The sequence below is a fragment of the Hoplias malabaricus genome, chromosome 4 (genome assembly GCF_029633855.1).
Source record: "Hoplias malabaricus isolate fHopMal1 chromosome 4, fHopMal1.hap1, whole genome shotgun sequence".
NCBI lineage: Eukaryota > Metazoa > Chordata > Actinopteri > Characiformes > Erythrinidae > Hoplias > Hoplias malabaricus.
Genome location: NC_089803.1, coordinates 8,391,218 through 8,416,617, shown reverse-complemented (window position 1 = coordinate 8,416,617; position 25,400 = coordinate 8,391,218). Strand labels below are relative to the sequence as shown.

At 41.5% G+C, this 25,400-nt stretch overlaps 1 protein-coding gene across 2 annotated transcripts; it reads left to right on the top strand.

The window, feature by feature from the left end:
• The first annotated feature begins 1,686 nt into the window (after positions 1–1,686).
• LOC136694116 (uncharacterized) lies at positions 1,687–25,121 on the top strand. 2 transcript variants are annotated; one of them, XM_066667502.1, is made up of 14 exons: positions 1,687–1,743; positions 2,504–2,655; positions 3,362–3,574; positions 5,743–6,282; positions 7,392–7,439; positions 9,553–9,591; positions 10,324–10,386; positions 10,971–11,009; positions 14,248–14,286; positions 14,441–14,479; positions 14,650–14,688; positions 20,447–20,503; positions 21,616–21,654; positions 23,164–25,121. In XM_066667502.1, the coding sequence occupies exons 2-14, from the start codon at positions 2,592–2,594 to the stop codon at positions 23,196–23,198; spliced, it is 1,254 nt and encodes a 417-aa protein (XP_066523599.1). In that variant the 5' UTR covers positions 1,687–1,743; positions 2,504–2,591; the 3' UTR covers positions 23,199–25,121. The 2 variants fall into 2 exon arrangements, with proteins under 2 accessions (XP_066523599.1, XP_066523598.1); XM_066667501.1 differs by having other exon boundaries at positions 21,616–21,693.
• The last annotated feature ends 279 nt before the right edge of the window (positions 25,122–25,400 follow it).

The following is a 25,400-nucleotide window of genomic DNA, read 5'->3' as shown; positions in this document are numbered from 1 at the left end:
ACCACACCACCACTGTGTGATTCATCGATTAGTAAATATTTAGAATGAGTTGAATCCATTATTGATTATTTAGCTATTTTTTATTTTGTTGATTGTACATCATTTTTTAGATAATAATAGTGTGTTTATTCACTTGCGGGATTCTTCTACATGTTTGTTGTCCTGCTCCCACTGTCACTGCACTGGTGAACCGCCTGCTTAATAGTGACTATTAAAACTGTCACTAAGATATTGTGATGAGACCGGCAAGTGACCTCTACAGTGTAGTGCAATCTCATTTACTTAGTGTCAGCATCTTATCTAGATCAGATAAATACAGTTCCTTTGAACTAAGAAACTGTAGCACAGTTGAAGACATTGCAATAACAGCTTTGACCCCAGGATTCTACTAGGAAACAAAAAGGAGCAGGACATATTTTGGCCTCAAAAAATTATTTGTTTTACCCTTCGATTTTCCATATTCACTGCCCACTCCTTTTGTATTATTCTTCTATTATCTCTATGTAGTCTGAAGTGAATGATGTATGTTTTTGTCATTTGACAGGTTTGTAAAATTAGTTTTTAAACGTGTCTTGCCTCTTGCCTTGTCTGGACTATAGTAGTGTGTTTATTCATTTGTGGGATTCTTTTAAATGTTTGTTGTCCTGCTCCCACTGTCACTGCACTGGTGAACCGCCCGCTCCCATGAATGACAGTTAAATGTAGTGACCTCTACAGTGTAGTGCATTCTCATCTACTTAGTGTCAACATCATATCTAGAACAGATAGATGCAATTCCTTTGAACTAAGTCACTGCTTGATAAAGGGGTCAGTAAGGTAAGGTAATTTTCTTTTTTTTTTCCCTGAAGATGGAGTGGTCTCATTCTTCTCTTCCAAACTGGTTGAAGATGGAGTGGAGGTTGCAGTTTACAGGCATGCAGTGATTTTGACTGAATATGTTCAGAGGGGAGGTATTTGCACCTCCAGAAGTAATGGTTGCCCTCCACACTTGTGGAGTGGATACCCCTCCACATGATCCACATGTGTTTTTGTCTTTGTCCTTTTTAATTAATTAACAGTAAAATATTATTAGCAAATTGTGATTGTAATTTATAAATCACCATTTGTTAAATATCAGATTACAATCAGGGGAAAAATCTCCTCTCTATCCAGAGCTGCCTAAAGCAGCAGTATGAACAGGGCTGTTTAGTTGATATAAATATATAAGGTATATCCACTTTTAAAGTGACAAGCTCTTAGTATCATTAAAGTGTTTCTCTATTGTATTACAGGCATTTAGTCCTACTGGTTATAGATGTAACGGACGTGGTCGCCCCCTTGTGGAAGACCCGCTTTACAAAGCATAAACTCAGGGACCAGCAAGCATGAGTTACGTCTGAGATCTTTATTGAAAATAAATAAATAAATAAATAAATAAATACTCTGTACCCCAAATTAGCTGACTCCCCTTCCCCAGGAATGATTAGTTGTCTCCCATTTCACTCGTTACTATCTTCACAGTTCTCTAGGTGAGAGGGTCAGCACCTAACTGCTGTACGTAAACTATCACTTTCACGAATTTGTCTTGCTACTTTCTGGTGGTAAAAATGATTTATTTCTGCTTTAATAAAATGAGACCCTCCGCTGAGATTCTGCAGTCCAGAGGCTATAAATAGCTCAGTTTCAGTTTCGTTTCTCAGAGAGAGAGCTGTGGAGAGAACTCCGGGTTTGTCTTCCTTTGATTTGTGTCGGTTCAGGAAAAGAGTAAGTGTTTCTCTGCTTAATTCAGAGACTATGGGGGGAATGTGTAAACTCTCTGTGATCAGTGCGTGTGGTATTGCTTTGGAGATCAGAATTGTGTTTTAGTCTGATGAGAGTCCAGCCTTTTTTTACTTAAATACTTTCATATCTTCCGTATCACACGATACTCTTATGTACATGGATATTCCATCATGGCCATTATGTCCAATTATACAACTGGGTTTAGTCCTGAAATCATATTTTTCAGTAGTTAAGATGAATTATTCGGCACTCGAGTGCTTGCACGCGCGCATCTAATGTGTCTATTGCAGTTGTTTGCACATTTTGTTTGTGCTCCCAAACCAATCGTCCAAAATCAGAACCTGACCTCACTAATGTTTGTGAATGTGGCTGCTATCAAATCTTCACAGGAAAGTTCTAACACAGTGTAAAGTTTTCCTAGAAGAGCACAGACTGTTACTGCTGTACAGAGTTCACCCACAGTATTGGTGCCTCAGTGTTATACTGAATCCTAGTGGCCTGGATGTGTCGGTAATTCTGGACTAGACCTGTAATAAACAAGGCCACCTCTGAGTGCACGACTAATTCTGTGGAACATAAACTGATTAATACATGGACTACAAAGCATCTCATGATATTATCACTGTCATAAACATTTTTTTATTATTATTTACTGCTCCTGCATGTTCTCCTTTATCATATACTGTGAGCATATAGTGTAAAATATGAAAGTGGGGCACATGACTGAGTTCTGAGTTTGCAGAGAGTCGTGACACTCCAGACGCATGGAGAGATCTGTCGAAGACAGAAACAGTTGACACCTGAAAGTCTGGAGATTAACTGCTGTGATTATGGCACCTTCGTCATATTTTCTGCTGCTCCTGGTGACCCACAGTGTGTCCACTCTTCAGAAAGGTAACTTTAATTGTTGACTAACTGTAAAATACATTGAGGGAGGTTGGGACACCATAGCACTTTTGGGCTAAATCCTCTTTAATGAAGAGATAATTCGCCAATCTGTTGTTTAAATGGTGAAGCTGTTACTTTTAAGCACTTTTACAAGCTTTTTAAGGTGGAATGTCAAGTTTGTTTAAGAGGCTTTATTTTCATTTTAGCTGTGTACGAGTACACAATAAAACAGCACTCCTTCGGGACCTTTGTATGACACAGAACACCAGCAAGAAAATGAAATAAAATATAGAGGACAAAGGGCATTTAAGAAACACCAAAAACTGTGTGTGTCTGAAGGTGTGTCCGTTAACTTAGACTTTGGGAGTTGTGGAGTTACTAGTTGGAACAGAGTTGTTGCACAGTTTAACAGTGAGGACTCACTGAACAGTAATTTGGAGGGTCTGGAATAGATATTTGAATAGGAACTACAGAGGGAGTTGAAGATTACAATAGGACATTTTTATTTCTTCAACAGATTTAATAAGATAAAAGTCCTCTGGTTAATAATGTATTACCTTTCATTAATGTTTACAGATATTGTCAACCTGTGTTTGGTCTAGTCTCCTCAGTGAGACATAACACCACTGTCTAGTTTGTGAGACACCTTCAAAGAGAGAACAACACACATATTCATGTTCTTGAAGTAATTATTTTACTCTTAATCCCACAGAGAGACCCTCGCTGTACTACATCCACACTGTTCACTTTAGTCCTGTACAAATGACCAGTGATGACCTCCAGTTCCCTGAGGAAGAAGGAGAGAAGATGGGTTTAGAACAGGCACAAGGGTCCTGGGGGAGAGGAACAGAAGTGAAAAGAGAGAAACCCACATTTCTCCAGGAATCTGATGTTTTCCTCCACCTGCTGGAGATCAGCTATAATGGTCAGTCGTCCATTCAGCTTTTTAGACAAATCAACAGCACTGTAAACCTCCAGTAGCAATAGCATAGGTCACATTAACATCACAATTAATGTCTAAAAGTGTCTAGAAACTACTTATAATGTGAGAATTCAGCTGCTCAATAGGTATAACAGTAATAGATACATTTAAATATATTGTGATTGCTGCACAATAATAAGTGGAATAAATATGAATACAAGGAATATGAATGTATATGTCAAGGCAATCAATATATGTATTAATATATGTATACAAATATTATATATAGACATATTTAGCAAGGTATGAGACACTACTTATTTAGGTCATTTTTTTACATACAAAGGTGAGCATAAGGTCATCCTGCCCATTGTTAAGTGTGGCCTTCAGAGGTATAAAGACTTTCAGCATTGAGTTGTTCACCAGTGGAACTGTGTTCTCTGGAATGATGGACCTCCATCCAACCCCTTTGGGATGAACTAGAGTGCCAGAACTACTACTACTTCAGTCAGTCTACTACTACTTACTACAGTTTCAGTCAGGGCAGAGTTTTACATTGGATGCCCTTCCTGACACAACCCTCCCTGTTTATCTGAGCTTGTGAGACCAACGCTACAATGTGATGCATTCCAGTGGCTAGTCACACACACTCACACCCATGAACAATTTTGGGTCGTCAATCCACCTACCAACATGTGTTTTGTTTTTTTTTGTGGACACTGGGAGAACACACTAAACCCCTCACAGACAGTCACCCGGAGCGGGACTCGAACCCACAATCCCAGGACCTTGGTGCTGTGTGACTGCGAAACTACCTACTTTGCCAATGTGCCTCGCTAGCTAGACTGCCAAAACTAATCATCCAATAATAATTTGTGGCTGAATGCCATCAAATTCTCACAACAAGGATCCAATATCTAGTTTCTCAACTTATACGTTTTTGGGCATAAAGTGGATTTATTTTTCCATTCGCTGTCTAACGCTTATCTGAATCTGGGTAGAAGACAGCAGTCGGAGTAAAGAAAACTAGACCTCCCTCTCCCTAGCCACCTCTTCCAGCTCTTCTGATGGATACAGAGGTGCTCCCAGGCCAGTCGAGACATATAATCTCTCCAGTTTGTTCTGGGGCTGCCCTATGGTCTCCCCCCAGTAGGACATGCCCGTAACACCTCACTAGGGAGGGGTCCAGAAGGTGTATGGATCAGACGCCCAGACCACCTCAATGGGCTCCAGCCGGTTGACTGGACTCCTCACCCTATTTCTGAGGGAGAGTCCAGACACCTTGTGGAGGAAACTCATTTCACCCACTTGTACCCGCGATCTCATTCTTTCTGTCTTTACACAGAGCTCATGACAAAAAGTGAGGGTTGGGACGTAGCTGTGAGAGCTTTGCTTTTTGTCTCAGCTCTCTCTTAAGTAAGTAACTCCTATCTACTAACCAGCAGCAGTTGCTCTAAGACTGCAAGGGAAGCTCAGCTTCCCCTAAAATGTAAGAAAATAAGTGATCAAATATTTACTGTTGTGTGTACACGTCATTGAATAACTATGCGCTACAACGCGCTCAACTTTTGTTCAGAATCAGCTTATTATCACTAGTAAAGACGCGGCTTTCCTCTCAATCATTCCGGCAGCTTCACAGTGCTTTAAACAGTGTGGATGCTCAATAGCGAAGCAGCAAAACGAAACGAGTCATTGGATAAATGCTGGGCTTTGTCCCGCCCATCGGACCTTCAGCATCTCTGGGGGTTTATGGGGCAGTGGGCTGGCCTCGGCTGGCCTGGACGCTCAGCTTCTGCCTGATGATTGGATGATCTGTCTGAGGCTGAATCCCTTTTTGATTGACAGCGAAATGAGCGAATCAGCGATCCATGGGAGCACAGGCAGACACACTTCACATGGGCCAAGGCCGTTTAAGCAGCCTAGCTCTGCTGGCCATTGAGAGGACACTATTCAAGTTCCTGGAAAAGACCATTCACAGATCATTTTCTTAAAAAGGAACGGAAGGTAGAATTTACATATAATTAAACTGACACATTTTATGATGTAGGCCGAAATTGAGCTTCCCCTCCTTGAAAGACCAGCATCTGCCACTGCTACTGACGCTGCTCTGGTCAAAGTGTAGAGTGTAAATGTGTAAAAGGTTGTAAAGGTGTTGTTTCTGTGTGTTTCAGATACTCATCACTATGAGAAGAGGTGTCTCTGTGAGACTGAGAGATCCTCCAATGGAGATGTGATGGTACTGAAGAGTTTGATAGAATACAGACACAACAGAAAGGTCCTCCTTTACTTTAACGCTGTGGACAGTGTTCAGTGTGTGGTTCTGGATGATGAGATTCCCCAGTATAAATCTCCAAGCCTCTGTGAAATCACCAAGGATTATTTGGTGCAGAAATGTCTAGAGAAGCTCTTGGAAGACTGGGATTTTTACAATGAGAAGAAGACTGAAGGGGAAGCTTGGAGTTCTGAAGATGTGCTCATTATTGTAAGCAGATGTCTTATCTCGTATTTTGTTTATCGGGATTTCAGGAACTGGCAACGAAGACGACATACCAGAGAATTTTCAGCTAGTGTTTTTGATACTGATCTAATCTGGGACCACATCACTGGATGGATTAATTCCATTATTTATGGCTTTAAGAGAAAGTTACGAAGAATTAAAACAAAAACAGTGCAATTTCCTCAGAAAGATGTTCATGGAGAATACTTTAATGGTGAGACCTTCTTTTTCTTCTTAGTAATTTCAGTATTAAAGCAGCAGTCAGACATTTTCTCTAGCTGTTTGTCTTCACATTGTATGTATTGAATGTATCAGGCGCAGTATCATTGTATCGGGGGCTGTTTATTAATATAAACAGAGTAAAGGATTAAATTGGGTTTATAAGAAGTTCCTGAGTAGAGTCGCTGCTCCTTCGCGTTGAGAGAAGTCAGTTGAGGTGGTTTGGGCATCTGATCAAGATGCCTCCTGGACGCCTCCCAATGGAGGTATACCAGGCACGTCCAACTGAAAGGAGGCCCCGGGGTAGACCCAGGACACGCTGGAGGGATTATTTCTCCCGGCTGGCCTGGGAACGCCTTGGGATCCCCCAGGAGGAATTGGTGAATGTTGCGAGGGACAGAGACATCTGGGCTTCTTTGCTCGCCCTGTTGCCACCGCGACCCTGAAATGGAAAAGCGGAAAAGAAGATGAGATGGGATGAGAATTTGGTCTGAGGCTGAGTATTCTAAAATGTATTTATTACATGCTCTTAAAGACAAATACATTCTGGTTATTCTATACACACCAATAACAAGATCTGGGTACTTAAACAAATGTTGGTGTTTTAATACTGAATCATAACTTGGTCAGTGGAAGATGATGTCAAAGTAGAACACGAGGATGTAAGAACACACAAAAACTCTTGGGCTGCCCCCATGTGGAAGACCTGCATTGTGGGGCATAAACATGTTCAAACATTTCAATAATAAAGTTTGAAAATTTTAAAACGGAAGACAATAATTATTGATCTTTGGAATTCGTGCTTGCTGTTAGTTGATACAATGATTTACTGCTCCTTTAATTTAATAATGTTATTTTATATATTTGTTATTTTTATTTATTTATTTGCTAAATAAAATGAATGAATCACTCTGTAAAGTTATTTTCCACTACAGAGTGAAACAAACAGAAGCAATGGCACAAATGTATTATTGAAACCTACAGATTGTCTATTGGGTGCTATAGTTTTAATGACAAAGTGTTATGCTTATAAACATTAAGCCCATCCCACAATTTTCTGTTTCTGTTCATCTCTCTGTTCTGTCACTGTTCTCTCTCTCCCAGTTTTTGAGATTACTGAAGAGCAGAATGAAGGAATCATCCAAATAAAAAGTGAGTGTGATTCTCCTCATCCCTTCAAATCTATACAGATGTGGGCAAAAGTTTATAGTTGCCCCTGCTCTTATTTTCATAACTGAGTAAACATATTGTAAGTAAACAGCTGCCCCACTAACTCATTTCAAACGGTCTCAGAGAAACCCCAATGCTTCACCTCAAACTATCTCAGAGAGATACCCCACTGACTCACCTGAAACTGTCTCAAAGTGATACTCCACTGACTCACCTCAAACTGTCTCAGAAAGAAACCTCACTGACTCACCTCAAACCGTGTCAGAGAGACATCCCCACTGACTCACCTCAAACTGTCTTAGAGAGATATTCCACTGACTCACCTCAAACTGTCTCAGAGAGATACCTGACTTACTCACCTCAAACCGTCTCAGAGAGAAAGCCCACTGACTCACTTCAAACTGTCTCAGAGATACCCCATTGACTCACCTCAAACACTCTCAGAGAGAAGCTCTCCTGACTCACCTCAAACTGTCTCAGAGAGATACCCCACTGACTCATCTCAAACCGTCTCAGAGTAATACCCCACTGACTCACTTCAAACTGTTTCAGAGAGATACCCCACTGACTCACCTCAAACTGTCTCAGAGAAATACCCCACTGACTCACTTCAAACTGTCTCAGAAAGATAGCCCACTGACTCATCTGAAACTGTCTCAGAGAGATATCCCTGACTAACCTCAAACCATCTCAGAGAGATACCCCACTGACTCACCTCTATCTGTCTCAGAGAGATACCCCACTGACTCACTTCAAACTGTCTCAGAGAGATATCCCACTGACTCACCTGAAACTGTCTCAGAGAGATATCCCTCTGACTAACCTCAAACCGTCTCAGAGAGATACCCCACTGACTCACCTCAAACTGTCTCAGAGAAATCCCCCTCTGATTCACTTCAAACTGTCTCAGAAAGATAGCCCACTGACTCACCTGAAACTGTCTCAGAGAGATATCCCTGACTAACCTCAAACCATCTCAGAGAGATACCCCACTGACTCACCTCAAACTGTCTCAGAGAAATCCCCCTCTGATTCACTTCAAACTGTCTCAGAAAGATAGCCCACTGACTCATCTGAAACTGTCTCAGAGAGATATCCCTGACTAACCTCAAACCATCTCAGAGAGATATCCCACTGACTCACATCTATCTGTCTCAGAGAGATACCCCACTGACTCACTTCAAACTGTCTCAGAGAGATATCCCACTGACTCACCTGAAACTGTCTCAGAGCGATATCCCTCTGACTAACCTCAAACCGTCTCAGAGAGATACCCCACTGACTCACCTCAAACTGTCTCAGAGAAATCCCCCTCTGATTCACTTCAAACTGTCTCAGAAAGATAGCCCACTGACTCACCTGAAACTGTCTCAGAAAGATATCCCTCTGACTAACCTCAAACCGTCTCAGAGAGATACCCCACTGACTCACCTCAAACTGTCTCAGAGAAATCCCCCTCTGATTCACTTCAAACTGTCTCAGAAAGATAGCCCACTGACTCACCTGAAACTGTCTCAGAGAGATATCCCTGACTAACCTCAAACCATCTCAGAGAGATACCCCACTGACTCACCTCAAACTGTCTCAGAGAAATCCCCCTCTGATTCACTTCAAACTGTCTCAGAAAGATAGCCCACTGACTCATCTGAAACTGTCTCAGAGAGATATCCCTGACTAACCTCAAACCATCTCAGAGAGATACCCCACTGACTCACCTCTATCTGTCTCAGAGAGATACCCCACTGACTCACTTCAAACTGTCTCAGAGAGATATCCCACTGACTCACCTGAAACTGTCTCAGAGCGATATCCCTCTGACTAACCTCAAACCGTCTCAGAGAGATACCCCACTGACTCACCTCAAACTGTCTCAGAGAAATCCCCCTCTGATTCACTTCAAACTGTCTCAGAAAGATAGCCCACTGACTCACCTGAAACTGTCTCAGAAAGATATCCCTCTGACTAACCTCAAACCGTCTCAGAGAGATACCAACACACTTTTTATTTGTAACAACTAATATTAAAATGTGGGTAATTTTAATATTTTTAACATCATATTTACCTCTGATGTTGAATGTTTATTGTTTTATTACAGGACGACTTGCTGCTTCAATGGATATTCCTCTGACTTTGGGTAATGTTGATCTCTCTAAACCAGGGATGGGCAATTTCATATTAGTATTATTTATTATTCATAAATATAAATGAAATATCAGACTCATTTTATTATATGAATGTTTATGGGTGAATTTTAATTTGTATTTTTTTTTCTTTTGCTTGGTGAATCGCAGTCACACAAAACAAATCAACACAAAACAACACAAATCGTTAACGGTTTACGTGTGACGTCTTAAACCAGACTAGTGGTTAGATCACACTGGTGTGATTGGTGACTCTATAGTAGTACTCAATGGCAAATGTGACGAATGAATATCTGTTAAATAGACTTGGCTTAGTGTGCCATCTAGTGGACTCAGATGAATGCAGGATTTTGCAGGAAAAAGGTGAAATCAATGTGGTTTTAGGACCATATTTTAAATACTTAGAATGCTGGATAAAACAGCCTAATGGGCCGTATATGGCCCACAGGCTGCAGTTTGCCCAACACTTCTCTAAACTCATCATCCATTTCTCAGCTTCACTTACCAAAGTCTGTAGTCCATGTGCGGCTCTGTAGGACAGGTATAATTTGAGTTGTGTTTCAGACGCAGCACAACTGAAGCTAGATAAACACTGATAGTAAAAATATTTACATATACATCTTGTAGATGAAGATTAGTGCAATGTTAGGATTCCCACTGGCGTAGTGTGGAGTTCCTACCTGAGCTGAGAACCAAACTTGGTGTATTTTCTCTTTCTCTCTTAGCTGAACTTGATGATGATGAAGATGATGCTCAGAACCTCAGTAAACACAGACTGATCAACAAAGGTTAGTCCATCACCTGTTTATAAAAGGAATGTTCACCAAACACTGAATTAAGTAATCAGAACAAAGGTTATACGTAAGTGAGTACTCTGCTGTTAAATTTCTTAACCACACAAACAAACAATATCAATGAAGGCAATAATGGTGAATTAAGAATATGCATTTGCTAATTAACATATCGATTCTGATTGACTTTTACCCAGGACATGTTTTAACCCTCAGTAATATTAGTTAGTCTGCCTATAGCGGGTCTGTCTAGAAGGGGCCTTATGTCCTTCATTAGGCAGGGACCCACATGAAATGTTAAATGAATCATTTCAGTTTTAATTACCCAGAACGTTACCCACAAGTCTAAGTCAATCACAAGGACTCTAATGAGAAAGATTTTTATTTTGTACCTGAATTATCAATAGCCCCATTACTGAAATTTTAGTGATGCTTGTGTCACACATGATTTGCAGTTAGTGGCGGTCAGGCTAATTTAGGTTTATTTAAATTAGTTCTTTAAATAAGAACTAAGCCCATTAATTAACTCCAGTTTCAAATCCTGTTGTTCACTAAATATTTATTTCCATTTATTTCCACAGGACGCCTCGCTGCTTCCATGGATATTCCTATAACTTTAGGTAATAATGGTTTCTCCATCTCTCTCTCTCTCTCTCTCTCTCTCTCTCTCTCTCTCCATCACCCTATCTCTGTGTCTTTCTTTCATTCTTTCTGACTCTCCACCTTTCCATCTCTGCTGTTCACTAAATATTGTGGCATCGGCCACTATGTGGATTAGGTGGGCTACATACACCGTCACTACCCATAAACACCTGGGTTGTAAATAGTCATGTTTTATTGTAATAATTGTTTAAGTGTTTCAATTTATGTAGTAGTTTATGTGGGTCTTGTGCATCGTCTTTTTGGCTTTCATTCTGTGTTGTTGTATGTGGTTAATTTGAATAATTATGTGACTTACCATTTTCGTGTTGTGGTAATGTTTTGGTGTTGTCAGCCACTCTGGCTGTGTAAGAAAAGTGTTTTATTGCAGTGCAATACGTGTTATGTTATTCACTGAAAGAGGAATAAACGACAGTTCTGCGTTATGCTGAATCCTTCTAAGCCTCCTTCCTCGTCCAGCACGCCACAATTGGTGTCAGAAGTGGTTCTCCGGAGCGAGTTGGAAAGAATCATGGAGGAGATCGAACGGATGCGGAGGGAGATGGAAGGTGCCCGTCGGAAGAGCGGCAAAAAGTCCCAGAGGAGCTGTGACGGGCCGGACGGTGCCAGCTTGCTTCTCTCCGACCAGCGAATGACGCCGGCAGATACGAGCGCAGCCACGAGCCCACCAGGGGCTGAGAACACGTTGAGGACAGAATTTATGCTGGGAGCGGACGCCGCTACGAGCCCGCTGTGAGGGTCGCAGTGGCTCCCGGTGGTGAAATTCTACCCTCTAAGTTTTCTTCAAGAGTTGTCGGGCAAAGTGGACACTATATCAGATGTTGCTTCGGCAAGACTTCGATAAGGCCCTTATAGATACGGGCTCATCTGTGTCTCTGGTTCAACCTAGGTTGCTTACCGAGGCCTTTGGTGAGCTTTCTGATGTAACGTACGAGCATGTTGAATTGGCCACGGTTACCGGCGAGTGTATTAGGCTGCTGGGGCGCAGAAATATCACCATCATTTTTCACACACGTTTTGGGTTGGGCAGATTAAGGACCCGTGCATTTTGGGGTCGGATTTTTTGAGGCGTGTTGGGGCCGTCATCGACTTCGAGCGTGGGACTTTGTTGCTAAATGGGCGTTCTGTTGAGGTTTGTGATGAAAATTTAACGTGCGAACAAGTGCTTGTGGAATCAGGCGTAGCGGACATGAATGGTACGCCTGGGGGGGCAATTTCTGTGGGAAGCCTCAGTCCATTACATGAATTGTGGCAACATAGCAGCCAGGGGCTGTTTGAACCGCAAAAACGCTGGCTTTGGGACCTGTTAGATCGATTTAAGGGTGTGTTAGCTGCTTCGGAAAGGGACTGCACCAGAATGGGGCTTTCTACCCATTCAATTGACACTGGAGATGCTCTACTGGTCCGGCTCAGATCGCACCGTCTCCCATTTTCAAAGCGTGTAGTAGCGGAGCAACAAATTCGTGAAATGGCGGCCGCTGGCGTCATCGAGCCATTGAGTAGTTGGTGGACCGCGCCCGTAGTTCTCACAAAGAAAAAAGACGGAAATTGGAGGTTTTGGAGGAAACTGCCATTTAAATGCTGTTACCGGGGGGGACTCGTACCCTCTCCCGCGCATTGACGATACATTGTAACAATTATCTGGGTCTGCATGGTTCAGTTCGTTGGATCTGCGCAGTGGTTATTGGCAGGTACCGTTAGCAGACTCAGATAGGGAGAAAACTGCGTTTACAATTGGCACTGAGTTGTGGCAATTCACTGTTCTTCCGTTCGGGCTTTGTAATTCGCCGGCCACATTCGAGCATCTGATGGAGCGTGTTTTAACCGGGGTTCCGAAAAACAAGTGCGTGGTGTATTTGGATGATGTTTTGGTCCATGCGCCCGATTTCGAGAACGCCCTGTCCAATTGGGAGTTAGTTTGGAACATAATCGGGAAAGCGAACCTAAAATTTAACCCGGACAAGTGTAATTTTCTGCAGCAGTGCGTGGCTTTTCTCGGGCACATTGTGAGCATCGGGGCATAGAAACCGACCCGAGAAAGACAGAGGTAGTTCGTGAATGGCCATCTCCATGTAATGTAAAACAGGTATGCAGTTTTCTTGGTTTCGCATCCTACTACCGCCGTTTGTTAAGGGGTTTGTGGACATTGCGGCCCCGTTGCACCAACCAGTGGAGGCATTAAGTTTCGATGGTCCAATGATGCCGAACGGGCATTTTGTGCACTAAAGCAACGGTTATGCAGCGCTCCAATTCTGGCATACCCTAGACTAGACGAGCGTTTCATTGTGGACACGGACGCGAGTGACCATGGGTTAGGGGCCGTGTTGTCACAAATTCAGGACGGGGACGAACGTGTAATCTCATACTTCAGCCGGCGCTTAGACAAGGCAGAGAGTAACTACTGCGTCACGCGGTGGGAATTGTTGGCTGTGGTAACAGGCTTGGACCATTTCCGGCCATATGTGTATGGGGTCCCATTTTTTCGGACTGCAAGTACTGTTGGCGTGTTGAGGAAAAATCTGTCGAGATCGGACAGTGTGCGGTGGTCACACCCACTGTTTCCAAACATACTGGATTGGCATGTGTGCCCGTTGAAACATTCAGTGAAGCGCAAATGGCGGACCGGGAGATCGCGTGGGCGTTTCACGGGCTAGAGTCATCTAATCAGCCGGATTGGACCGCCGTGCTGCCGTTTGGCCCTGTGGCTAAGGCACTGTGGTCCAATTGGGACAGTTTAAAGCTGGTGCGGGGCGTTTTGTGTCGCGTCTGGGAAGACCCGTCTAATGGGCATAGAATTACACAAACTGTGGTTCCGCGAGCTCTGCGAGATACGGATTTACGGGCTGTTCATGGTTCACCCGGATCTGGACCTTTTGGAATAACAAAGACTATAAAGTGTTTGCGGCAATGTTTCTACTGGCCCGGCTGCCGCTCAGATGTGGAACTTTACGTGCACTGTTGGGATGTTTGTGCGGCAAAGAAAGGACCATTGAGACAAGCGCGGGCACCACTTCAACCATTGTATTCTGGTGACTGGGTCCCTTTCCATTGACCGACTTGGGTAACCGCTATATTCAGGTGCAATACGTGTTATGTTATTCACTGAAAGAGGAATAAACGACAGTTCTGCATTATGCTGAATCCTTCTAAGCCTCCTTCCTTGTCCAGCATGCCACAATATTGATTTTTCTTTTACAGGACGACCTGCTACTTCGATGGATATTCCTCTAACTTTAGGTAATAATGGTCTCTTTATCTCTCTCTCTCTCTCTCTCTCTCTCTCTCTCCATCATCCTATCTCCATTTTGCTCTCTGTATCTTTCTTTTATTCTTACTTACTCTCCACTGTTCCATCTCTGCTGTTCACTAAATATTGATTTTTCTTTTACAGGACGACTCGCTGCTTCGATGGATATTCCTCTAACTTTAGGTAATCATGGGCTCTCTCTCTCTCTGCTTTCTCTCTGTCTCTTTCTCACTGTATATTTTTTTTCTCTCTCTCTGCTTTCTCTGTCTTTTTCTCTCTCTCTCTCTCTGCCATCTCTCAGTCTCTCTCTCTCTCTCTCTGCTGTTCACTAAATGTTTACTTTCTTTTCACAGATCGACTTGCTGCTTCTATGGATATTCCTCCAACTTTGGGTAAAGAAGTTTGTTTATAAATATATATAATCATATTAGCTAAGGACTGGGGCCCCATCCAGTGTGTGTCCCGCCTTGTGTCATATGATGAGAAACAGATTAAAAATGTGTCCTTTTGTTAGTGCTGCGTTTGTGCTGCAAAAACCATCGTTTGTGCTGGTACTGTTTTTGAAGAATTAGACATTATATCTTATTATCAGGGATGCACATAAGTGGTGCGCATGCGTGGTCAAAATTATCGATGCGCAACGTGAATTGCAATGTGAAGCGTGTTTTGCGCACCATTATGTTTGGCGTTTTTGGGCCACGATAACATAGGTGGGCTCCAGAGAGTAGTTAGCTTATTTGATAACTAGCGCTAGCTTATTTTTTTTTTTTACTGGTTTTAAGATTCCCACCGATTTATCAGCATGTCCAAGAAACAAGCTACATTAAGTAATTACTTTGGTATTCCACCACCTCCAAAGAAATGCCAGACTGAGACTGAAGGTAAAAAAAAAGTATTCGCGGAAAAATGGCTGCAGGAGGTAGCATGGCTCCAAACAGATGATGACTGCACAGAAATGTGGTGTAAATAATGCCGTGAAAATCCCAGTCTCGTGGATAAAAGCAGTGCCTTTTATATAGGAACAAAAAAGCACGAGAAGAGTAAAGAGCACATGAAAATACTGCAAACTATAGATAACAGGCTCAGCCTTGATCAGAAATCCAGTCAACCCCTGGACAGGTGGCAGGATAAACTCAGTGAAGAACAGCGTCAAGCACTTTGTAATATTTTTCTGTTGGCCTTTCACAAAGCAAAGCATGCACGTCCCATGCGTTCATATGAGGAGGATATTGTGCTTTTTAAAAGGCTTGGAGTGAACGTCGGCAGTGCATATCATTCCCGAGAAGGGGGAGCCCACATCCTTCAGTGCATTGCACAGTCAATCAGTTCAGAACTGAATGAAAAACTGAAAGCGGCCGAATTCTGGGGTGTGCTTTTTGATGGATCAGAAGACATAACAAAACTGGAGCAGGAAATTGTGTACATTGTGTCTGTGTCTAACAACAGAAAGATTACCTCAGATTTCCTTGGATTAATTAATCTGGGTGTGAACCGAACAGCACAGGACATAGTGACTGGACTTATGCAGCTCTTCCATGCTTGTGGTTTAGGTGATGAAAGGAAGAAGAAGCTGGAAAATATGTGCTGAGAATGGCATTGCCTTTGTCAAACTAGGGAAATTTCACAATATTAGATGGTCTGCATGGAGACAAGAGACTTTGTTGAAAATATGGAGGCTATTACCTGCCATTCAAATTCATGTGGCTACAAGTGATGACAGTGACCTAAAACATATAGGCACAGAGCGTTTTCAGTGTTTTCTAGCCAACATGCTTGACACTGGAAAGATTTTGCACTTCACATCTCTCAAGTTCCAGCAAGAGAAGCTGACTATTGGTGAATGCAAAGATGAGCTCATGGTAGCTATTGGACAGCTGACACTACTACTTGACAATGAAGGCGAGTACAGGAAAGAAGCTGTTTCCAATGCTGATGCTGACAGGGACAAGACTGATGTATTGAGAGGTTTAATTCAAGAGATTGAAAGCAGATATGAATCACTCAAATCATGCGATCAATTTGTAGTATTTCATCCTTCAACTTGGCCTCAAGAAATGCAGCAGCTCCACAGTTTTGGTAACAAAACACTGAGTAACATGCTCCAGAAATATGAGGCCAGCTTGTCTGTTGACAGAGATGCCACTCTAAGAGAATGGCTGCGTTTAAAGCAGTCAGGGAAGCGTTTGGCAGCCTCCTCTGTGTATGACTTGATCAACATAGTGAAGATGAGCAATCCAGATAGTTACTCCAACATTCACAAAGTCATTCTGTTGTCCCTTACACTGCCATTGAGCAGTGCGGCATGTGAGAGGGGACTTTCACATCTCCATATGATAAAAAATAAGTACAGATCCCACCTATCAGACTTACGACTCTCATCACTGATGCACATCCTCTTGTCTAGGATCACAACAGAGACATTTGACCCAAAGGCAGCTGTTGATTTATGGATGCACACAGCTCATCGTAGGCTAAATCAGGGAGAAAGATGTCAGCCCTCATCATCATCCACCATGTATGAAAGGGAGGAAGAGGGTGATGAGAGCAGTCAGGAGGGTAGTGACGATGAATGCTTGTAGTATTTCCTGAATTGTAAAATGTGAGCACCAAGCAACATCTTTAGGTGCTCCTTTGAGAACTAGACCAAAAATGTTATGTGCACCCCTGCTTATTACCTGTTACGTAAGGCAGCCCCTCATTAGTGGCCAAATCATGCCAAAATGGTCTCATTCGTTCGTGCCTCGTTTGTGCTGGTTTGTGTCGTTAAAATAAACGCTAGTTCCATTTTCCTTCTTGAGTTGTTTAGCTATAAAGTTACAATGAGTGACGTCACTCAGCTCCTCATCAATGTCCAAATCCCTCCAAACTGGTCTCATTCGTTAGTGCCTCGTTTGTGCTGGTTTGCGCCATTAAAATAAATATTTGTGCTCTTTTAATTAAGGAATATTTCTATACGATATATCGCCGTACACCCAGGCCAGCCTGGGGTTTAAGCCCTTCCTGGTGACTGTCTGTGAGGATGTAGAAGTTAGAATAGGGATGTATACAAACACATGAGAACATAGCATGCCAACTAACAAGAGAGCTGATAAAAACCTTACTTGAACGTTTGGATTCCAAATATGTATAGCAGTTCCACCGGAAAAGTGAATGGTGGTTGTTGTCTCATTTCTCCCATTGTTACCACCCAGTCTAGGGTTGAGCCGTAACAGAATGAGGTGTGTGTTGGAATTAATGTATGAGAAAGGAATAACTGTAACAGAGATGTGAAAGTGAAAAAAAGGACACAAACGGAAACACAGAATGTATAATGAATAGAATATATATATTGTAGATATGATATTTACAATGACCCAAACACCAATGAACTTCACGATGGCCTTATGCCGACTAAAATAACAAACAAACACCCCTCCTAACTGACTCACAAATAGCTCTAACGTTCTGAAGTGAAAACAAAAGGAAACAAAAGACAATACCTTACCGTACTCCCTATCTATACACAAAAACACACACAAAACCCACTCCCAAAACAAACGGCAGCCAACCCTACTCTGGTGAAATATATACACAGTGTTTAGAATACTTTACAAACAACAAACCTAACGTTAGTATTCAAAAAGGGGCAAAAACAAACTCGTAGTCCAACTAGAATATTCATTCATTCATTCATTCATTCATTATCTGTAACCGCTTATCCAATTTAGGGTCGCAGGGGGGTCCAGAGCCTACCTGGAATCATTGGGCGCAAGGCGGCAATACACCCTGGAGGGGGCGCCAGTCCTTCACAGGGCAACACTCACTCACACACTCATACCTACGGACACTTTTGAGTCGCCAATCCACCTTCAACGTGTGTTTTTTGGACTGTGGGAGGAAACCGGAGCACCCGGAGGAAACCCACGCGGACACAGGGAGAACACACCAACTCCTCACAGACAGTCACCTGGAGCGGGAATCGAACCCACAACCTCCAGGCCCCTGGAGCTGTGTGACTGCGACACTACCTGCTGCACCACCGTGCCGCCCCCAACTAGAATATCACAAAGTCAAAACCAGGAAAACACAGAATTCAGTGTACACAACACAAACCACAGAGCACAAAACACGGCTGACTAGCAGCGTACACACAGACGTATTTATGATTCCCGCCGAGTTGCGTAGACGAAACGGTGAAAGCCACAACACATGGACTGGATGGTGGACCAGACGATGAACAAATACATGAACTGGAATCTGGAATGAACTCTAGACGGGTGAACAAACACACGGACAGGAACAGATTGCAGAACCTAGAATTTTACAGAGACTGGGAGAGAGAGAGAATAAAAAAACCTACACAGTACAGCGTAACACAGTGTTAAATGTTCCTCGATAAATCCTAGTTTTCTCCTCAAAACATTATGACCCGATAGGCTTAAAAGCGAGATAACTCATCATCATAACACCATCAAAACGAAGGTTCATTGTCTCTCTCATCCACACTGTCAGCACGGCGATCACGTGGCAAATGAAGCAGTCACGTAATAAATCACAAAAAAATCCATATGCAGTTACGAACAAAAGTTGAAAAACAGTATAAATAAGAGAAGCATTGAACAAAAAACAATGTACAAAAATATGTTGGAAGCTGATGGGGGAAGCTGGGTGATGTTTAAAAATACTTAAATATACATATCACCCAATTAAAAGCGCAAATTTTTTACAGCAAAAAATAAAACAGCACAAAAGTTGCAATAAGGAATGAGACCACTCTGGTGCGAATTGGGTGTTGATGAGGGGCTGAGTGACGTCATTCATTAACATTTTATAGCTAAATAACTCAAGAATGAAAATGGCACGAACGTTTCTTTTAATGGCACAAACCAGCACAAACGAGGCACTAACGAATGAGACCACTGAGGCGTGATTTGGACGTTGATGAGGGGCTGAGTGAGGTCACCAGCTCAAGCAGATACTTCTTAGCCTATAACTCAAAAAGTAAATGTTATATTTTTATAACATATATTTTAACGGCACAAACCAGTACAAACGCAGCTCTAACGAATGAAGTCAGTTTGGAGCGATTTGGACGTTGATGAGGGACTGAGTGACGTCACTCATTGAAACTTTATAGCTAAATAACTCAAGAATGAAAATGGCACGAACGTTTCTTTTAACGGCACAAACCAGCACAAACGAGGCACTAATGAATGAGACCACTGAGGCGTGATTTGGCCACTAATGAGAGGCTGCCTTATATAACAGGTAATAAGATATATTGTCTTATTCTTCAGAAACGGTACCAGCACAAACGATGATTTTTGGGCCACAAACGCAGCACTAACAAAAGGACACGTTTTCATTTTGTTTCTCATCATATGAGGGGCCAGCTTCACGGAGGTCCTTGACCTTCTGGGTAGGATCTAGACCCACCGCAACCCTGAGCTGTATAAGGGTTACAGACAATGAATGAATGAATGATATTAACTAAAGGGCTAATACACATTAAGGTGCACAAGTGTTTTTTTCATATTTACTCGTTCCTTTTCACTAAATATTCAATTGTTATATTTTTTTGGAGAGATTCACTGCTTCAATATTCCAATGTTGGGTACTGTTTCTTTTTTTTCTTTAATATTCTCTTTAATATGTTTGTAGACACCTCATAATGAGTGAATTCCTCTTGTTTAAGGGTATTACCTCTATGTATTATCTCTAAAAGCATGAAAATGATTGAGACTCTAGAGCCAATGCACATGAGCCTAGGGTCACAAGTGTGGTCTGGAGGGTTATAAAGCATGAGGTATAAAGACCCCCGCCACCAACATTGGGCTGTTTAGTGGTGGAATTATATTCTATATTCTGGAGTGATGGATGAAGTGGGTTGGTGTTTGTGATCCAGAAATAATCCTTCACCATGGGGGCCTGACCTCACTGATGTTTTTGTGGCTGAATGGTATCAAATCGTAACAGGAATGTAGTATAAATCTACTGTAAATACTTACCTGTAAATAGACTTTTCTATTGTAAAAAGACAAAAAATCATGATGACTGTCCTTCATTTTAAAAGAAATCCTGGGCAATCAGGCGTTCACTAACTTTTGGACATTGGATATGTTTCAAAGTAGTGGACAATGTGGATCAGTCTTCATTCTTGTTGTTTTTCAGCTGTCGATGATTATGATGAAGGTCAGAACCACAGTGAAGACAGACTGAAAGCTGCAGGTGGGCTTGTCTCTCTCCACACAATTCAAATGTTCATTAAAGGTGCAGTCAGTGATTTTACAATAACAAATATCAATTTATGAAAGTGATTATTTAATATTTTAAATTATTTCTGTGAAGTATAACTCACAAGATTAGACTTTTTCATATAGCCCCTGAATGAACCAGTTTCTGCTCCACACACTGGGTCTCCCACAAGATTAAGATTTTAGCAGATTTGAGTGTGTACAATAATTTGGAAACTACTTTCATATTAAAGTACATTTACAATGGTATCCTAATGTTAGCCCTGAGATTAACATTTAAGATATTAATGTGTTTATATTGTTTCTAATCTGAAATGAAAATCCTATACATTATGATGTTTTATACACAAATCAGCCATAGCATTATGACCACCTCATTTATTCTACACTCACTGTTCATTCACTCAGCTCCACTGACCACAGCCGCACGTTGTAGTTCAACAGCTAGAGGCTGTAGTCCATCCATTATTTTCCCCTTTCACTCTGTTCTTCAAATGGTCAGGACACCCAAAGAGCAGGTGTGATGTGGTGGTGGATCATTCTCAGCGCTGCAGTGACACTGACGTGGTGGTGGTGTGTTAGTGTGTGTTGTGCTGGTGCAGTGCTGCTGAAGATTTAAAACCCACAGCCATCACTGATGAAGGACTAGAGGATGACCAACACACACTAACACACCGCCACCACGTCAGTGTCACTGCAGCACTGAGAATAATCCACCCACATCTCACCTGCTCTGTGGGGGTCCTGAGCACTGAAGAACAGGGTGAAAAAGGGATCAAAATGTATGCAGAGTAACATGTGGACTACAGTCTGTACCAGTAGACCTACAAAGTGCTGCTGTGTGGACAGTGAGTGTAGAAACAAGGAGGTGGTCATAATGTTACAGTTGATCAGTGTATAATATTATGTTATTAACTAATGAGTGAAAATATATACTGAATTTTTTTTAACTATTTCCACGGTAGTGTAGTTTGAGTTAAAGGGTCATGCTTTTTTATTATAACTTTACATCCATATATTTGTATTAACAGATTTACAGTAATACCCTAATCTCATAGGAAATGTGTTTTTTGTTGTTTTTTTTAGGAAGGAGGAAGCTTATGAACATCTCAATGCCAAATCTGGGTAACACTCTTCTCTCCTTCTCTAGAAACACACTTTGGGGTAAATCTGTGTTACGTATAAATTATTAAAATGTTTTATATGTAATTATTTTGGGAGTAAAATAAACAAACTTTGGAGTAAATCTGTATTAAATTTAGTGAAACTTCTCTGAAGTAGTCTCTACTTAAATTAATTTTCCGGCCAAATCTAACACACACGCACACACAAACACACACACACACACACACACACACACACACACACACACAAAACCCTGTACTACCTGAGTTCATTCATTCATATTCTGTTATTGCTCCAGAACCTACCTGACATTACTGGGGACTCACACAGTCACTCACACCTGTGGACAGTTTCACACACTCACCCAGTCACTCACACACTCACATCTGTGGACAGTTTCACACAGTCACTCACACCTGTGGACAGTTTCACACACTCACCCAGTCACTCACACACTCACATCTGTGGACAGTTTCACACAGTCACTCACACCTGTGGACAGTTTCACACACTCACCCAGTCACTCACACACTCACATCTGTGGACAGTTTCACACAGTCACTCACACCTGTAGACTTATATGCACTGTCAGTCTAGCTACCAAAAGAAAAGGTTCATCGTCTAGCCCCCTAAGAAAAGCCAAACAGACACAGTGAGAATACACAGCACTCCTCAAAGATCGTGACTCGATGTGAGGATTAAAACCAGGACCCTGAGACTGTGGAGCTGTGTGTTAGTGAAACCACCTGGAGTGCCACTGTGCCTCCCACCAGCTGAGTTAGATAATGATTCACTGAAGGCCACAGTATACTTCCTTTGTGAGAGTTGCACAAAAGCCGAAAGTGCACAAAATCATATGCTTTCTGCAATTTAATTTTTCCTGTCGACCAATCATAGGCTTTGTCAGGTAGTGTCTTTGTCCCTGGAGTTTGCCCAGTGGCCATGTGTCCGACATTGTGAACGAAGCCTCTGCACTGTCTGTGGATATTTGTTATTTCCACAATTACGTCACACTGTTCGCTGAAGCCTGGTGAACAACGTCTCCACAGAAGCAGGCTGAGTCCTGTATTGATTAAATGAGCTGGTGATCTGTATCAGGTTTTGGACACAGTATCGACAGAGCAGCAGCTCTCCAGAAATATAAAGAGACTGAACTTTAGCTGCACCATCTTGGTTATTAATTTCCACTGGTACAAGACCAGGCCTGTCTCTCTGAACAGAGACAGAGCTTTAAACCCGCAACTAAAAACACAGGATCAACTTTTACATCACTCTTCATATCTGACAGAAATCTTAATAAGAGTTTGTAGCATTCGACTCCATCAGCGCTGAAGAGTTACTGTGTTAAACTAGTTCTGTTCACTACTCCACAGGGACAGTGTGTGAAATAATGTTGTTTATTTGTGCACTGTAAGAACCGACAGTGATCTGAGATTTAACAGCTGCCTCTTTAAACACTGTCTGTGATGTTTCTGATGATGAAATGGAGTGTGTCTGTGTGTGTTGCAGTGCTGGAGAAAAACATCTCCTCTGATTCTCAGTAAGACACTTCCAGCAAAATTCCCCAAATGTTCTGCCACAGATCAGCGTCAATGTGGAAGAAGCAGAAGATCCTTACCATATGTATCCTCACAAACACACACATACATAAGCGTACACACACACACACACCTGTTAAAGTCCAGTTGTGTTAACTAAAGGTACGTAGAGAAGATGTACTCTTGCTGGTACCACTACAGTGACAATTTATTTCTGAGTTTAAAACACAAATCTGTGATGGTGTAAGCTTTATTAAACATCGGATTTCCAGTATTGTGACTAAAGAACTGGACTCTATTTTGTAAATATAAACACTTTCATCATTTGATGATTGCCACACACAGAAAAGGAGGATTGGAGACATGTTCCCCATTTTGTTACATCACATTTCCTTTGACTGACACTGTTTATGTGTTTGGGAACTGAGGAGACTAATCGCTGCAGTTCTGTAAGTGGAGTCCATTCTCTTGTTACAAGACTCCAGCTGCTCCAAAGTCTGTGCTCTCCTTTGTCTGTTTCTCCTCTTCATGTTGAAGACAGGACAGAGATAAAGACAGCACTGATAACACTGTTGTAGCGCCTGCAGAATGAGGCCTGGCAGTGTCCTGCTGAGTGATGGCATTTTAATTTGTCTTCATTTGGTTGATATATAGTTTACACTTAGATTAAGAATATGTTACTTATTATTTCTCATTGCTTTCTTGAGTTTTGATTTTATTTTCTCTTAAATTGGAGTTATTTAATAATTGCCTACTATAGCACCCTAGATTATCGTAAATGAACAGATTGTTTTATTTACTACTCTGACCTTTCTGTGTAAGCAGTTTGTGCATGAAACATCTATTGAGTTGTAGTCTATTATGGTATTATGTTATTAGAGTCTATTATATTAGCCACTGTGGATATCATTTCATTTAGAGTTAATACATATATGCATTTATCAGACCCACTGTTCACAGTTTATGTCAAACCTTGGATTCCCCAGGAAAAGACATCACACTGGTGGTAGATTCTGTGTCCAAATCCCAATAAATGCCTCCACAACAATATTTTCCCACATGCATAAGTCTGCCAGGACTTAGACTTCTACATCTTTGGCTCGTAAGAGTCTGGACTGTTCCTTTCTTCTTTGGCACAGAACTCAACGTCTGCTTTTCGAACTCAAACATGGACTCACGTGATCACTGCACAGGTTTCCACTGTGTTCTGGTCCGTCTGACATCAGCTCAGGTCCAGAGAACTCTGTAGAATTTGAATCTGATGGTTTTCACCTTGTGTAACAAAGTGTCATGTTGCATTTCTCAAACTATTTTAAGTGAAACAGCAGCATGATGAATTCCTATTCAGTGCAGTCTGAGGGCTTAAAGGTCATTCACCATCACATGCACATTTTTAACTGATTGATTGACAATCCTCTCACCAAGTTTGGTGTTATCTGCAACCCCATTTTCACTGAAGTAACTGAGCTTCTGGTGGAGGCTCCTTTTATACCTTTTATATTCTTCTGCTTATAGTGGGATGGTTCAAAATAGTGGAACATGAATATTCTGTAAAATATTCACTTGTTTGGCCTCTGTCTGAACTTCTAATGTGTTGCATGTGTTATTATTTGTACAAGATTTAAGGTTAAAAATTTGCTGTACTTTTAGGGTAAAAATAAAGTACTGCCAGAATTTTGCTGAGTTTTTATCCAGATGTTTTATAAAGCTACATTCTTTTTATATTTCTACAGAATTTTTACAATGGAAGCTGTCATGTTTATATAATGTCTTCTGTCTGTTTATGTATAAATGTAGATTATTATGTCTTTCTTCTGTGTATTCCTTATTCCCATTCTATTATAAATGTACATTACATTCTCTTCTCCAAAGGAGAGGGGATATCTGTAATCTTTCATTATAGATCCGTGCACAATAAAAGAACATAATAAAAGTCCTGAAGACGGTGCATATGGAATCTACACAATTTTAAAATCTACAATTATAATACAATACAGTACAATTATCTTTCCTAATTAAAGGCATTAATATGTACCACAGTGACAGCAAAAGTTACCGCCACAGTGGCAGTTTTTCTGAGTCTACACAGCAAATTCACCAGTGTTAAATCAACACTATTACTGTTGTAAAGTTAGACACATATATTCATTAGAAACGCACGAGAATATTTAATGAAGGTTAACTAAGCATTAGTTAAGCATTTGTAGT

Coding starts and splice junctions, on each gene's coding strand:
- LOC136694116 (XM_066667501.1), top strand. CDS start 2,592: ATGGCACCTTCGTCATATTTTCTGCTGCTCCTGGTGACCCACAGTGTG. Junction 10,387..10,970: donor ACACAGACTGATCAACAAAG/GTTAGTCCATCA, acceptor TTATTTCCACAG/GACGCCTCGCTGCTTCCATG. Junction 11,010..14,247: donor GGATATTCCTATAACTTTAG/GTAATAATGGTT, acceptor TTTCTTTTACAG/GACGACCTGCTACTTCGATG.